Source organism: Rattus rattus, chromosome 6 (assembly GCF_011064425.1).
Source record: "Rattus rattus isolate New Zealand chromosome 6, Rrattus_CSIRO_v1, whole genome shotgun sequence".
Lineage (NCBI taxonomy): Eukaryota > Metazoa > Chordata > Mammalia > Rodentia > Muridae > Rattus > Rattus rattus.
In genome coordinates, this window is record NC_046159.1 from 20134016 (window position 1) to 20149745 (window position 15730).

Genomic DNA, 15730 nt, shown 5'->3' on the forward strand with positions numbered 1-15730 from the left:
AACCACAATGACTTAGACCGGACACTATCAGAGGAAGACAGAAGTCATATTCTGGTTTTAATGTCAAAAATGAGAAAAGGAATCACAATCGCTTTGCAGGCCCTGGTGTGGCACTTCCATAGGCTGTTCTTTGGAAGTGTTTTTTTTTTTAAAAAACAACAAAAAAAAAAAAAAAAAAAAAAAAAAAACCAGTGGGGCTTAGGTCAGGGAGAAAGGCAGGAAGAGGCTTTTGTGCAGGAGAACCACCCAGGTGTGGGGTTGTTTGCCAGTTTAGCCAGGTAGCTGGGTCGCTGCAGCCTTGGCTGGATGCCATCTGGCCAGACAATACTCAGAACGCTCGCTGCTGGGTTAGCTGCCACATGTGGTGATTGATCATGGCTGTGGCCTGATTCTTGAGGCATGGATGCAGTGCTACAATGTCCCGTGCTCCTGTGTGAGTCCTAGCTACACACGATGAGGAAAGGAGGAGCAGGGTTTGCACCTGCTTCTTCCTAAGTGGCAGGGTCTATAGACTAGGAAAGTTGGACCCTTATGCTGGGTCACTGGATTGGTAGCTGAGGAGAGGTGGCCAAGGAAATGCTTGCTTCTGGGATCCCACCATGGGCTCCCAGGAAGAATTATAGAGTTCCAGAATAGGAAGAGTGGGAATATATAAGCCGCCTCTGTTTACCGGTCACTTCTTCAGTGGCATTTCGCAACACTAGACAGCCTTTTCTTAGGATACCCTTCCCCAAGGGTCTTATTCCAATCCTCCATGTCACTCCAGGCAACAACACAACTTTACTCCACAGATCCCAAGAACCGGTACTGGGATCAGTGTCATAGAACACTGAAAGGCCCAACCTAGACCACACAGAAAGATCCTATCTCAAAAACCAAGGGCTATGAATGTGGCTTAGTGGGAGAGTGCTGACCTAGAACCTGCTCAGGTTGGAACTCAGCACTAGAGGAAAACAGAGAGGTATGTGTGCTGGAGGAAGGTCTTTCAACAGTGGGGCAGCCCCGATGGGTTGGAAGGGTCTTTTCTGTACCCAGGGAGCGTCTCCAGTTCTTGTCCTCAAATATCTGTGGATATTTGTCCTAAACATGCCTCTCCACTAGAATTAAACTCCCCAAAACCCCTGATGCCCTGATCCACCAAATAACAATCCCCGGCGGTGGAAACTGAACGGTGTGTAAATCTGCCTAGATGATTCTATCATGCAGCCAAGGTTGAGAGCCACTGCCTTGTTCTTCGAGCTGAGTTAACTTCTCCTAGAGCTGTATATGGGATCAGGCACCCCAGACCTCCATTTTGACTGCACCCTGAGGGCAAGTTTTTTCTTGGAGTGGGGGGGGGATTGTGTATTTCAGAGTATTTTCTCTGTGGTATGTTCACACCTATGACTATACCTCTAAGAGTAGCCGAAAGGACTACAGGAAAAGCCATGCAGATATAGACTACAGCAGGCGAAAAGTGCTCTGTGAAGCTTAACCCGGGCTCCAAGACAAGTTATACCAAATGCTCACATATTTGTGCTCTCACCATCAGGTCAGCCTGGTGCCGAGCCCATCCTGTGTGTCATTCAACACATTCTGTTCTGCTGTAGGTCTAGTGCAAGGGAAATGAGCGAATGGGTCTTGGGGACCACTTGACCACAGAACACATCAGATGCACACCATGCTGAACCCCTTTTTCACCCCCCCCCGTCTTCTCACTGAACGCTCCCCAGAAGCCTTCCATTCTGTCCCAGTCAAGGTGACTGAAATTGAGAACCCACCGGAAGTCTGGTGTGTTCTGTTGCCTTATTATGCTCAGTTCCCACTACAAGCGGGGCCCTGAGATGCCCAGTGAGTATCATGTGGAGTAATTAAGAAGATTAAGCTAACTCGATAAGAGAATATTCTGACACTCGGGCAAAAGAGACAGGAAAGGACTGGCTTCCAAATAGTCCTACTATGTGTTTTTCATTCACCATGGATTTTCACCGCCGTAGGAGGTGGGTGTTCATGCAAATCTTGTATGGGCATACGTGTGTGTGTGTGTGTGTGTGTGTGTGTGCATGTGGAGGCCTAGGCCATCTCTCTACCTCCGATCTTCAGGAGTAACAAACCACTCCAAACTCCACCTTTCAGTGATTTGTGAATTTGTAATTAGATGGATGCACAGCAGGGGCAGAATCTCTGTTCCAAGTGTGTTCCAGGAGGGGTGGAGCATCAACTGTGCTAGGTCACCATGCTTTCCTCTGGTCACTGCAGAGCAACCCTAGTGGCCTAGATATTTCTGTGCCCCAGGCTGCCTTTGAGTTGGAATAGAAAACTCTTGCTGTAAAAACACAGCTCTCCAAGTCCCTTTCCCATTCCAACAGGAGCTGTGTCTGTACTTGGGGAGAAGCCAAGCACAGTAAAAGATTTCAACAGAGAACTGAGGAAACACCCCCACTGAGGTTCTCATAGCAACATAATCACGCACAACAGCAGCCTATTTCGGTGGGAGCCTGCTTCAGCTCCCCTCCTCCCCTGTTAGTCACAGAATGGATGAACAAGCAGAAGGAGTGTGGGGTGGGGACAGTGTTGGGTTGAAAGTCGGGCGGCTGGGGAGCTGTTTTCCTAAACTCCTGCAGCTTGTCGAGGGACCTTAGACAAATGTCCCCTTCTCTTTCATCTGGAGTCCTTACCTGTAAGAGGACTGGCCCAATGTGTGGGCGGGGATCTTGCTATTCTGGTCTTATTTGCACAAGTACTAAGCCTCTTTTGATCCAGCATCTCAGAGTCTTCGTATCTGAGGGAAGATACTTACGGGGGGGAAAAAGAAGGTACCGAAGGGTAAAAGTCACTTTTTGGAGGCACTTATGTCCCCTACCCCATACAACGTGTGGCAGGATGGGAGTGAAGAAGGACCAGGCATTGCCAAGACTCTGCTCATTCATGCCCAACTCGAATTCAGGTCTGTGGACTGAGAAGGTTGAGGTGAATTTACTCGTGTTCTGGGATTATAGATGTGGTTAACCCAAGCTTCTTGCTACATTTTCTTTAATCCTTCTTATCTCCATCCTCTTCCTGTTTTTCACTCTTCACCTCTGCTCACCGCAGTGTCTCTTCTCTGTGCCTGAGAATCTTGGTCTAATAGAAGTATCTATCATGCTGAGCCGGGTTTTGGCCCTTTTCCTCAATGAACCTGGGTTAGTTGAGGACAGTCACTGGTACACTTCCTGGCTATCAAAGGTTATGATCAGACTAAACAGGGCATTTGGTTTAAATAACTCAAATAAGAACTGAGATGGAGCGGGCAGAATGCTCCCGGCACATCTGTGAGGACCCCGACCTTGACCCTGTGGGCCGGAAAGCATGAAGGTTCAGCTTTCCCTGAGGTAGCCAGCTAAAGAGTCCTGAGTGAGGCCTCCCTCCCCCATTGTTCTATCCCTCAGTGCCTGACAGATGGCCCGAAAGAGAGAAAAAAGCTCTCAAAGTGAAGACAGGAATGCATTGTATAAAAATTCACACCCCCCGCTGCCGCCCAAACTCCCTTAAAAAAAGGATCGAGAGAATCCTAATGGGTACGTGACATCCTCACAGCTCTCTCCCATAAAAGGGACTTCAGGAGAGGGTGAAGGTGGGGGAGGGGCTGCGGGGAGGGGGGAGAGAAACGTGTGGGCCCCGGGTGGGGGAGGGGCTGACCGGCAAGACATGGGTAGGGGAGCTAGACCGCGGGCCCTTTTATTGATTTGTTCTTGTTTTCCCAAGCCACCTCGGGTGGCCACCTTCACTTCAACCCAGTCCTCCTGCGAGGGGTTTGAAGGCCTTCTGGTCTTGGGTCCTGAGGGTGAAGAAAAGCTAGATAGAGAGGGCCTAGAGTTGAAGGAGTTAAGGACTGCCCCCCCCATTCAGACACCCACCCTTTTCACGCCCCAAACAGTAATCCGCTCAGGAAGGATCCAGGAATCGACGGGGGGGTGGGGCGGGGGGAGTAGACACTAGGTAACCGTGGCTGAGTCTTGTCCGGTGCTTGCCATCGTTAGAAGGACTTGTACTGGGCTGAGAATCTCCAGCAGCTTCGCGGACGCCTGCTTCCCGGAGCCTGGCGCGCGGCCCTGCAGCGTGCGCGCAGCCCTAGCCCCTGTGCCAGGTGCGCGCGCCAGGAGCGCAGCGGGAGCGCAGGCGGCCCCCAGACCCCGCGGTCCCGGGCACGGGGGCGGGCTGGGGGTCCCGGCTGTCAGCGCCCCGCCGCCGCTCGCTCCCGCGCACCTCCCACCCCGCCCCCACTCACCGGCTCAGCCCCCGGGAGCGTCGAGCAGGACGCGTGTTGCTTCGCCCAGAGATCGGCAGAAGTTGGGAGAGTTGGCGTCCGCCACCCGCCTGCCGGACTTCGGAGCCGCTGCCTCCGCCGCCGGCGAGCCCGCGGGGCCGCCTCCCTCCCTCCCGCCCAGCCCGCCGCGCAGGGGAGAGGGGCGCGGAGGGGGTCGTGAGCGCGACCAGAACTTGCAAGTGTGCGAAGGGATGCGAGGCAGATGAAGAGCGAGGAACGTGAACAAAGTGGCGACTGCAGGAGGGACTCCACAGAGCCTCGATTGTCGCGGAGGACGCCCAGGCAGAGGGCTGGCTGGGATTTTTGCCCCCCCTCCTCTTGCATTCTTAGGCTCTCTTTTAAAGCCACATCAGCCTTCTCTCGTTCTTTACTATCTCGAATCCCCAAACCCTTGTTGGCTCTTATGGGCATGAAACACTCCTCCCGCTGCCTGCTCCTCCGGAGGAAAATGGCGGAGAACGCAGTCGAAAGCACGGAGGTAAGGAGGCGACCGGGCCGGGGTTTTCGGCGACCCTGCCTCCTATCGGGACCCCTGTGAGCCGCCGCTGGTTGCTGCCACCACCACCTCCGTGGTGCCAAACTTTCCCCATCCCGCTTGTCCCTGCCGAGAGAGAGAGAGAGAGAGAGAGAGAGAGAGAGAGAGAGAGAGAGAAGTGTAGGAGTGTGTGTGGGGGGCGACGGTGCACGTCTCAGCTCCTTTCCCTCTTGAAAATCTGAGTCGCTTTCAGCCCCATCACCCTCTCCTGCCACCCGCTGCTCCCTTTCTGTTCCCCTAAGTCCCAAACCTTGGGCAGTCCCGCTCCTCTGCCCCTGTGCACTGGATTCCGATAGTGATCCCGGATCCCGGCTTTACGCAGAGCTGGGGCGGGTTATATTAGGGCCAGGTCTGCTCCCTGCAGTGCATCGACTGTCTCCCACCGCTGCCTGGACTTTACCCTTCAAGCTCGAGGCGGTCCCCAAGCTACGGGTCCCTGCAACACCGTGGAGAGCTCCCGGCCTCAGGGGGCCAACCTGGTGGCAGTACTAAGCACCTGCACCTGACCTCCCCCGCAGTCCCCTGGCCATAGCGGGGCCGGACCCGAGGTCTGCAGTCCAAGGGTGCTGAAGGCGCCACGGGAGAGCGGAACCCTGGGAGGGCGCACGGACCACGGCCCCATTCAGCACCAGGGACAGCGCCCGCGCCTGCCGCAGCCGAGCCTACACAGGCGGAGGGGGTTGCATGCCCCGGGCTGCTGCGCGAAACGGGTCTGCGGTCACTTGTCCCGCAGCAGCTTTTAAGGAGGCCGCTCTAGCTCCCCAAATGATACTCTTGCCCTCCGTCTTCCGCAGCCCTTACGGCCGCCCCATATCTGCCCTTTCTCTTCTCCGGAGTTGGCCCTGAGCTGCAGAGAGCCCAGCGGGTCTTTGCGTCCCGAGCAAGTGTGTTCTTTCGCCTCGCTCTGACCCCGCTGTCATCACAATGGGATTGTTCCTTGGCTTTGGGCACCTGTAGTCATGAAGGGATCGGCGTGGGCAGCCCCCTTACCTTCACAGAGGAACTGTGCGCCGAGGTGGGGGCGGAGTGGGGTGTGTGTGATCATCCCTTATTCGGTGGCAGGAAAAAGACACAGAGCAAACTCCGGGGCTCTATTAATAGTCCAGTGTCTGGTGGGGCTGCCGTACATTTCACATACGGTAACCCATATGCAGCGTGGGGCGGGGATGGGGGTGTGGCGCGGAGACTGTCCAGGCCTTTGGGGAATGCAAAAACAACGTGAAGACCCTTCCTGGCTTTCTTTCCTAGAGGTCACAACTCATCCCCCACCCCACCGTATAGGCAGCAAAGCTAAAGAATCCCCATTCCCTGGGCACTAGAGGCAGCATGCTTCTGGCAACTGTCGATTTTGAAACAAACACGATCTGGGGTTTGAAGGCGCCGGGCATACAGCAGCTAATGTCTTCTCCTTGAGTTAGGGCAAAGCCATCCTGCATGTCGTTTCCCACCCGAACCTGAGAGCAGAGTCTTTGAAACCGAGTATAGCACCAGACGCTCAGCATTCCCCTCCCCCTCCGCCCTCTGATCGCCCACCCGCCGAACAGGTTTCTAAAAATAGCTTGGAGTCTCAAGGCCGCTCACTGGTGAAGTGTTGGGCCAGCCAGCTCGTAGCAGTCCCTGCAGCCCCGTAACTATAGCTCTCCCTATCCCACCTCATCTTTACTTGTCTTTAAAAAAATATAAAAATAAAAAGTTTTCCTGGGTCCTAGTCCACCACCACCTGGGCTGGCGCGTGGGGGTCTAGTGCGGACCCGGGCCACGTTCCGCAGTGTGCAGTGGCGGCTGCGGCTCCCTCCACCTCGGTGAGGGTTAAAGGCGTCCGGAGCAGGCAGAGCGACGCGCGACAGGCTATTTTTACTTGCTTCCCCCGCTGCTCTGCGCTCCCCCTTCTCAGCAGTCGCACATGCCAGCTCTGCTCAAGGCATCAATGAAAACAGCGGTAGAGGCGGCGGTGGCAGGGGCGGGGGGGGGGGACGACGACGACGTCGCAGAGAGAGAGAGAGAGAGAGAGAGAGAGAGAGAGAGAGAGAGAGAGAGAGAGAGAGAGACCCAGCTGTCCTCCTGGATGACAATGAATCAAAGTGGGACAGAGGAGACTCAGCTTTCAGCAACTTCCTTGGAGAAAGGATGGTACACAGACTTGGTCAAACGTGCCCAGTGAGGCATACAGGCCTCGTGACTACTGCTTGGTTTTCCTCCAGGAACGGGCTGTTTTTGGAATAAGCTAAGAGCAAAGCAGTGCTTCCAAAGTGGGCTATTGAGGGGGTGCATTGCCTGCACATCTTGGGGTGGTGAGAGCACACTTGTGGATGTGTGGAGTGTAGCGGGGGATGACAATGATTCCTGTCCGGTCTCCAGCAGGTACACACTCTGTACCAGGGAAAAGTAGGTTCCTAAGACCCCAGTGCCTGGTTTTTGCCTTCAGAGAACTCACAAACCGGTGAACACAAGGGCTGGAGGCCTGGTTGCATCTTTCCCTGCTTCTTGCAGGTGTGTTAGCACACTCCTTGTGTTCTGCACTCATGCTAAGGCTGTGAGAGAAGCGAAGGAAGGTTAGTATTTGAGACCACAGAGAAGCCTGAGGTGAGGCAGCGACTACAGCCGGTTGGTGGGTTAAGTGGGGCTTGGAATACGGATTGCCCTTGCTTTCAATTCATTGCTCTTTGCCCCACTCTTGCTATTTCTAGCAAGATGCCATGTGTGAATGGGAGTGGATGGGAGTGGGAGGAGACAGTTACTTTGGAAGGGAGAGGCAGTGGGGAAGGAGGCAGAGAGGATGGCAGTCATTAGGCAGGGGGAAGGAAGTAGTGGTGGTGGTAGGGGGTGACATGTAGTATTGAGATTGAGGATGTGACACTTACGTACTGTGACCACAATCTCCAGATCTGGAAGAAGGTGAGAAGCTAGGGCATGGAGCCTCCAGCATAAGGCTATGCGGCTAAAGCTGGTCTTGAGTGCACCTTCAACCCCTTTGATTTTGGTTTCTTAAACTTGTCCGTCCGTCTGAGCTGATTCTGCTTGTGGCATAGACTCTGTGTGAGGCGTAGGGAAACACCAGGGCAGTCCCTGACCTCACTTCCTGCTTTCTCTTCCACTTCTGAATCTCCTAGGGTCACTTTTTTCTTTTGAGACAGGGTCTCCTGTACCGCAGGCAAGCCTTGGGCTCTCGAGGAAGATCTTGGACTTCTTATCCTTCTGCCTCTGTCTTCTGAGAGCTAGGATTATGGGTAGGAGTCACCACTGTATTGGGACTTACATGGTACTGGGGATCAAACTTTGTGAACGTTAGGCAAACACTACCAATGGAGCTACACCTTCAGTGTGGTGCCGGGGCTTCCTGTGACATCTGTAAAGCCTCCACTCCCACTCTGCAGCCTACCCTCGGTACCCAAGGCCTTTCTTTCCCTCCATGCTAAGACCCTAGCTCCCAGCAGCTGGCCATGTCCGGTCTAGTCTTACCATCCTTGCATGGCTGGCTTTTGAAAGGACACATCTGCTTGTGGTAGGTCAGCTCTCTGAAAACTTAGGAGCCACCCCATTTCCTACAGGATACTCAGGTTCTTAGCATAGTGAACAAGCCCCTTTAATACCTGTCCTATGGGAGACTCCGAGGCAGCTGAATCTATGCCGAATTTTTTTGTGATCTTCCGCCCATCCATGATGTCTCTTCCCATTCTCCTCTCTGGGGGAAAAAGTCTTCCTCAACCTGCAAGATTCAAATCAAATGTTGCTTCCTCTGGGCAGCCTTCCCAGATCTCTCATTTAACCGCTCTCCCTAGGGAGAGCAATCCATGATTTCTTCTTAGGTATTTGTACTGCCTGTCTCTGACTTTTTCCTATCACAAGATAATTGTCTTTTATATATGTTTATTTCTCCAATTGAATAGGCAACTTCATTTCCTCTTTTTAAAAACTTGTCTTATTTTTAGCCTGGTGTCTGCTACACAGTAAATAATATGTAGGTTGAATTGATTTGTGCGATTATAAGACATTTAAAAGCCTTCTGACTTTCTAGAAATTGTAAGCACCCGTGTTTACCTACCTGGCCAGGGTCACCTGATCTGACTGTAAGGGATTAAAGCAGGTAGGCTGGAGGGTCCATAGCAGGACTGAGGATGTGACAATTTTACTGGGAACAATCAGACTTTTTGTCACAGAATATAATGGCAATTTCTAGGCTCGATACAGTTGTAGTTGCCAGGATACAATCGTGCTCGAAAACTTTACAGGGTACACAAGACTATTGTCTAAGACCAATTGTCCGGAGGAGCTTCCATGCTTCCTTGACTTCTGAGGGAACTACAGAGGAATACAAAGTGGCCAAAACTCCACTGACCAAGGAGTGTGTCAGAAACTGGAAGACACATTGTAGCCCAAGAGCGAGTTGACAAACTTACGCTTCTCTGGGCCACCTTGGTTGCCTGCACCCCTCTCCACCCTTATGACGTGCTTGAGCTAGTACAGTCCTTTAAAACAGTGGACAAAGATTCTGGGGATCCAGATGTCGTAAGTTAGATAAGTGATCATACAGAGGAAACTGTATCCTATGTGGCATAGGCATCCGGATAGTCAGACTACCACCAGGGCATTCCCTGAAAGATCTAGAGAGTATTGAGAGGGAAATGTTATATTTACTCCTACCAATATAATAGCGGGAAGAGCTTTAGCCCATATATCATCTACAGTATAGCCGGGAAATAGTGGGGACCAGTGAACAAATCCAGCTATGAGAGCAAAGACTGCTCAAACCCAAAAGCATCCTGGTTATTCATGGACCCGTTCAACACTCAGTAATCACTGCCTCTTGCCACGGGTATTCATCTAAGAGAAGATAAATGTGTTTATCACAAGGTCCTCTTATGAGCCAGTAGGTTAATGGGCCCTTCTCTGTTCTTCTTGCCTTACTGATTCTCAGCGAAAACCTGGTGCATTATCAACGGTTGGCGACTCCTTGTTTGGGGATCCATCACCCTAAAGGAGAACACCAGGGATAGAAAGAAATGGCTTTAGCAATACTCATTTCAAAGACTGCTTCTTGGAGGTTCTGCTGACTTGCTGACTCAGAAAGAGAATCATCGCAAGCTGAGGAAGACCCAGGGATGACATGGTCTGGGTACCCATGAGCGCTGCTGGAGTCACACGTATAACTGAGCTGTTTCCAGAGGGGTGCATATACTTGGAAGGTTAGGCTAATAACTATCAGCTTCAGCTTCAGTTTAGGCTGAAGTGTATGGCCCCCATTATATCAATGTACAAAAACTGAGAGGTGGGGAAAGAGGAGGCAGTGGTAGCTGTTTCTCTGATGGTGGTCTGCCTCTATGTTTCTGAAGAATGTAAGCACCAACTACCTGCTCAGACCCTGGAGTCCAGCTGCTGGCTTTTCAATCCAGTTCTAGGATCCCTGGATGTGTTGCTGTGTCGAATCTGTCACATCAGAAGATTATTGGGATGATTAAACATATTCGGGTTTGCATGGGGGTTAAGATATTGGCTTGTTCCAGGCCAACACTGGGATGATCAGTCTTGGTGGACTCTCTCTTCCTTGCATCTCTTGTTGAAATGACCCCCTTTCCATAACCCACATCTATTTCCTTTCTTCAGTAAACACCGATTTCAAGCCCGAAGTGAACTCGGGAGAATTAAGAAGCTACCCACATGTCCTCCCCTCCCCCTCTAGCAAATCTGGCTTTGTAGAGAGTCCTAAACTGGCTTTTGGCTGTCAAAGAGAGTGAAACACAACACTCCTGTCTCCAGTTCTGGAGTGAGCTTCATTTCCTCCTCTTTGCTAACTGCAACGTGAAGTGATTCTCACATACCAGTGGGGAACATGCAAAAATCTGTAAAAACACTACTTACACCTTGGACTGTACTGTGCCAGCAGGGAAGAAGTGGGCAGCCTGACAATATGTGGGCTGTCAAGGTAACTGCAAGAGGCTATTGTGTGTAAGGCACACGGGGGTTTCATCCGTGCAAACTGAAGCAGTCAATGGATGGACAGGGACTCCCCAAAAGTTGCTTTGCTATTGATCTTGACTCTGAATGCTCTTACCCAAGATGCCTAAGGTACACTCACAGGTTTCTTGACAAAAGGTTTCAGAGAAAATGGTTTCCCAAATTTGCTAGTTGCCTCGTTGGCTGAGGAGTTCTTCTTGGAATCTTAGTCTTATATTCTAATGGCAGTTACCTTTGTAAAACTTGGTGGTTAGGTCTCTAGCCAAGGGTTTAGCTACTGCCTCTTATTTTTTCTTTCTTCCCAGATAGGGTCTTATTTTTGTACTTCTGGCTAGCCTGAAACTCACTAGGTAGCCCAGGCTGGACTTGAACTCACAGAGGTCCACCTGCCTTTGCCTCCCAAGTGCTGGGATTAAAGTCATACAGTACCATGCTAAGCCTATTAACTTCTTTTCTAGTTTGTGTTCAAATCCCATACCCTCTCTTTTTCTGCTACTCAGTGATCGCCTTCTCACAGGGGCCACGTAGATGGGAGCGTGTGAGAAGACTCTACCTCCCATATCACTCAGCAGGTTGTCTCTTTCACACATTAAATGTCTTCTCACATTTCACTTGTCATTAGACATTTCTCAAGCACCATGGCTTCCCCAGATTTGTAATGGGCTGCCCATAAGTAAAGATCCACGTCCTTTGTTGTGTTATTTGATGAATACAAAAAGTTTGGTATGCCCCTTTTTATATTGTCACAATCTTAAAGTGGAAAGAAACTCAATCTAGACAAAGAGAGAACACTCTTCCATGTCATGGCTGGTGGTAAACCCTCCTTCAGTCTTAGAGCATGATGCTTTCGCCCCCTTTAAAGAGAGCATCAGACTTGTGGTTCTGACTTTTTGTGCATGCTTTCTGGTACGTTTTGACCCATAATAGCATCCAAAGCTTGATCCCACCCCCACATACACACACAAAGGCCTTGGTAATTGTGCACGAAGAGAGCTCCGTCATCCTTTCCTGACCTTTAGATGCTATTACACATGCTATCCTACAGGACACCGGGAGACACTCGTCATTCCCATTGTGTATATGACTATGAATGGGATTGTGATGGGACTGAGACCCCAGACTTTGACTTATCCAGTCACCAAAACCCACATTTTGCCTACCCATGAGTCTGGCAAGACCTGGTAAAAATCTAAACAGAAACTAAAAAGAATCTAAACAGGAACTAAAAACTGAAAACAAAGGAAGGGAGAAATCACTAGAAGAAATAGGACCTGTGGACTTGGGAGACATCTAGAGAGAGATCTCGGGCCTGCTTTCCCTTTTCTAGGTATCCTCGTGGTGTCCGCTACTGTCTTACCACATTCACCTCCACAATCCTCACTAATAGCCCGAAGATAACAAGGATATGTCCTAAGGTGTGGTGGAAACAACTATCTCCCCTTGCCCTATGTTCACATGCATGTCATCCTGCAGACTGTGTTGATGGACCAGGGAAAAGCCCTCCTGTCTACTAAAGCACACCACTTTAGAAGTTAACCTCAAGGTCGTCATCATTACACTCGGACTCTAATCTAGCGGCTGCTTAGTGGGGATGCCATGAACACCAGAGGCGGCTTTGTTGTTTGTTTGGTCTTTAAAAGATCCTTTTGGTTTCACCACATATTCGCATTGGTGGTGTAGCAGAGTACCACAAACTGGGTGGCTTAAAACAGGATAAATTTGTTTTTTCACAGTTCTGGAAGCCAGGAGTCTGCAATCCAGATGCCAGTAGTGTTGGTTCAGTCTGGAAGCTTTGGCGAGCATCCTTTCCTGTTCCTTCCCTTTCTCTTAGCTCTGTGGGGTTGCCAAGTGTGCTGGGCATTCTTTGGCTTGTAGACATAGCATTCCGATCTCTGCCTCCGTCTTTACAGGGAGTGCTTGTGTGTGTGTGTGTGTGTGTGTGTGTGTGTGTCTGTCTGTCTCTGCGTGTGTGTGTCTGTCTGTCTCTGTGTGTGTGTGTGTGTGTGTGTCTGTCTGCCTGTCTCTCTCTGTGTGTATGTGTGTGTGTGTGTCTGTCTGTCTCTCTCTCTCTCTGTGTCTGTCTGTCTCTCTCTTTCTGTGTGTGTGTGTGTGTGTGTGTGTGTGTGTGTGTGTGTGTAAGTCTTAGAGGCCACATGCCACATTGGATTAGCCATCCTTCCCCATTGTAATGGGACTCCATCCCAACTTGATCATTTCTATCATGATTACAATCCCAAATAAAGTCACTGTCTCCATTAGGATTTCTATTGCCGTGATACACTACCATGATCGAAAGCAACTTGGGGGAGAAAGGGTTTACTTCTTCATAGAAATACCAAGTCACACTCTATCACTGAAGGAAGTCAGGGCAGGAACTCAACATAGGCCCTTGGACGCAGGAACTGAAGCAGGGGCCTTAGAAGAATGCTGCCAATTGGCTTGTTCCCCATAGTCTACTAAGCTTGCTTTCTTACATAATCCAAGACCACCTGCCTAAGGGTAGCATCACCCACGGTGAGCCGGAGCCTCTCGTGTCAATCATTAATCAAGAAAATACTCCAGAGACTTGCCTACTGGCAATATGATGGAGGCCTTCTCTCAGTTAAGGTTCCTTCTCCCAGGTAACTTTAGCTTATGTCGATAACAAAACAAACAGGCAAGCAACAGAAACCCCAAGATCATCCGGGACAGTCATTTTCATAAATACTGAAGCCCAGAAATACAAAACATCTTTTGATCAACCAATGTAAAACCCACAGCACCGTAAGCCTAAGACCCGGCTGATGAAAGCCTGGATGGTTGAATCTCCGAAGCTGCTTATTTAGTCACCCCTCCCCCCCTCCCCTCCCAGCCATCTCTTTCCCTTCACTTAGCTGCCCACCTCATCCAGGGTCTCTTACTGTGTTTTTTTTCCTTCCTTGAGGCATAGTAGTTATCACAGGAGCGATCATGCTTATTTAATGTTTGTATTTTCATTTCCGTCGGGCGCAGTTAATGCTGTGTGGACTCCATTTTCCTTAGCAGCAGCAGCAGCAGCAGCAGACACGCAATGCAGCTCTTGCCGATTGCGTTCTGTAAGTTGGGGACATTGAAACTCGCGGTGGTTAATTGTCTTGACCAAGAGTATACAGTTGGCGGGAAGCTGAGACATAAGGTTTGAGTTGGAATGTGCTCTGTTCTTGGCATGGGTCTCTCTCTGTCTCTCCCTCTTCCCTGTGCTTTTGGCACATGTGTGGTGTATGCATGTGTATGTGTCAAGTGTATGTTGCGTGTGTGTTCATGCAAGAGACCATTGGGACCGTATCATGTATCTTTTTATCTTTCTCCATCCTATTTTTGAAAAAAACAAAGCAAAAACCCTTCCCCTAACCTGGAGCTTGCCAATTCAGCAAGATCAACTGGCCAGCAAGCCCAGGCATCCTCCTGTCTCCAGCTCCCCCTTTTAACTTGGGTGCTGGGGATCCAAATTCAGGTCCTCCCACTTGGACAATAAGAGCGTTACCAATAATGCCACTCCCAACTCTGTCCTCTCCTCTATTCACACTTCTAACCTCTATTTTGTCTCTCCCCGAGCCCACACACACCAGCTCCTGCCCACCAGATAAATTTGTAGGCTTGGAAAAGAGCTCCCAACAGATTCAAATCTGCAGAACCTGTAACTGGTGGGTTCGCTCCCTGGGGCATTTGATCTGGATTGGGTTAGCTCCCTGGGAGATTTGATTTGGATTTGCCAGTAGAGTTATTTTAGTGGCAACGCTGTGAGCGCTCTGAGTTGTCCAGCTACTCCGGACTGAAAGGGGCAGCCTCTATTACTTATTAAAAGTTAAAGCGAGACCTACTGATTCCTTGGCCTCCAGTGAAGGTCGAATGCCTCTCTTGGCCTCTCTGTTTGAGGTACGACCTTATCCATCCACTGCTTGCCTGCTCTCACAGGTTACTCCATGTATCCATGCCCAGCACTCACCTATGATCTATAACAGCATTTCATCCCGTGGGGCCGTTCCGAGTGCTGTGGGTGTGATCACACAAACACAGTGTTTAGTGCGAGGTTTGTGCTTAGGAACTGGAGCCATCATTAATCACCTGGGCTTATCTGGTAGATTCTTAAAGTGGGAGCAGACAAATAAAGAGCCTTAGCCGGTGACATCATGCAGTCAGGGAAGCAGAGGCAAAAGCTGAGCAGCTGAGGAAAGGCTCGGATTCAGGCGTTCCAAAGGCAGCTGGAGACAGGACTCCAGAGTCTTGTTGCCCTGGGGTGCACTGGGCCGGGAAGATGGGGATTCTCTGTGACCCACCGGCTGGCCTACTGGGCTGGGACCTCATATTCATTCAGCTCTGGAGGGCCAGCACCCTGGTACCTGGTAACAGCTACAACAGAAGTGAAATCTCAGCTCCTCCCTGTAAAATCTGAGGAAAATGGAGATGGCGATCAGTCTCCCAGACCATGGCGAGCTCGAGGAAGCATACAATGCCTGGAGTGTCTCCGTACCCTTCCCCAACCTGTCCCCTATAATAAACAAACAAACAAATAAAGAAGCAACCCCTGCCTGTCAGTCACTGTATGGATGTAGCACTTTCCTGTTCTTAACAGAGAGAACTGAGGCATGAGGGGAGGGGAGAAGATTATCAGGAGAGGGATGGATGCCCAGTCTCACAGGACAGGTTGGATGCTTAATTAATGAGTGAAGGCTCCTCCCCTCTTGACCATAAATCCCTTAGGAGAAGACACTGTGTGCTTGGCCTGACCCAGGCTACTCTAGTTAAGTAGGACCAAATTGGGCTAATGGCAGTACAAAGGGAGTGGCAATTAGCAAATTCATCAATTAGGGCCCCATTTGCCACTGCATTGTGGGAGATAATTTCCCGAGATGAAGCAAAGTGGTAGCCTTTCAAGACTGGGGCTCCCAGAAAATGAAAGACCGGAATCCCCACAGATGCGTTCGATTCAAGGACTCCAT

At 50.6% G+C, this 15730-nt stretch overlaps 1 protein-coding gene and 1 long non-coding RNA gene across 2 annotated transcripts in view; one reads left to right on the forward strand and one right to left on the reverse strand.

Moving 5' to 3' along the window:
• Positions 1-4149: 4149 nt before the first annotated feature.
• The window catches only part of Prmt8 (protein arginine methyltransferase 8), an 81182-nt gene continuing 69601 nt past the window's right edge, over positions 4150-15730 (forward strand). The window contains exon 1 of the mRNA XM_032905608.1: positions 4150-4763. Coding sequence (XP_032761499.1) covers positions 4488-4763 — 276 coding nt within the window. The 5' untranslated portion in view covers positions 4150-4487. The remainder of the gene's footprint in view (positions 4764-15730) is intronic.
• On the reverse strand, positions 4637-5937 carry LOC116903232. Its single transcript, XR_004388263.1, has 2 exons — positions 5811-5937; positions 4637-4886 (listed from the first exon to the last, which is right to left on the reverse strand). It is a non-coding gene; the product is annotated as an uncharacterized LOC116903232 (long non-coding RNA).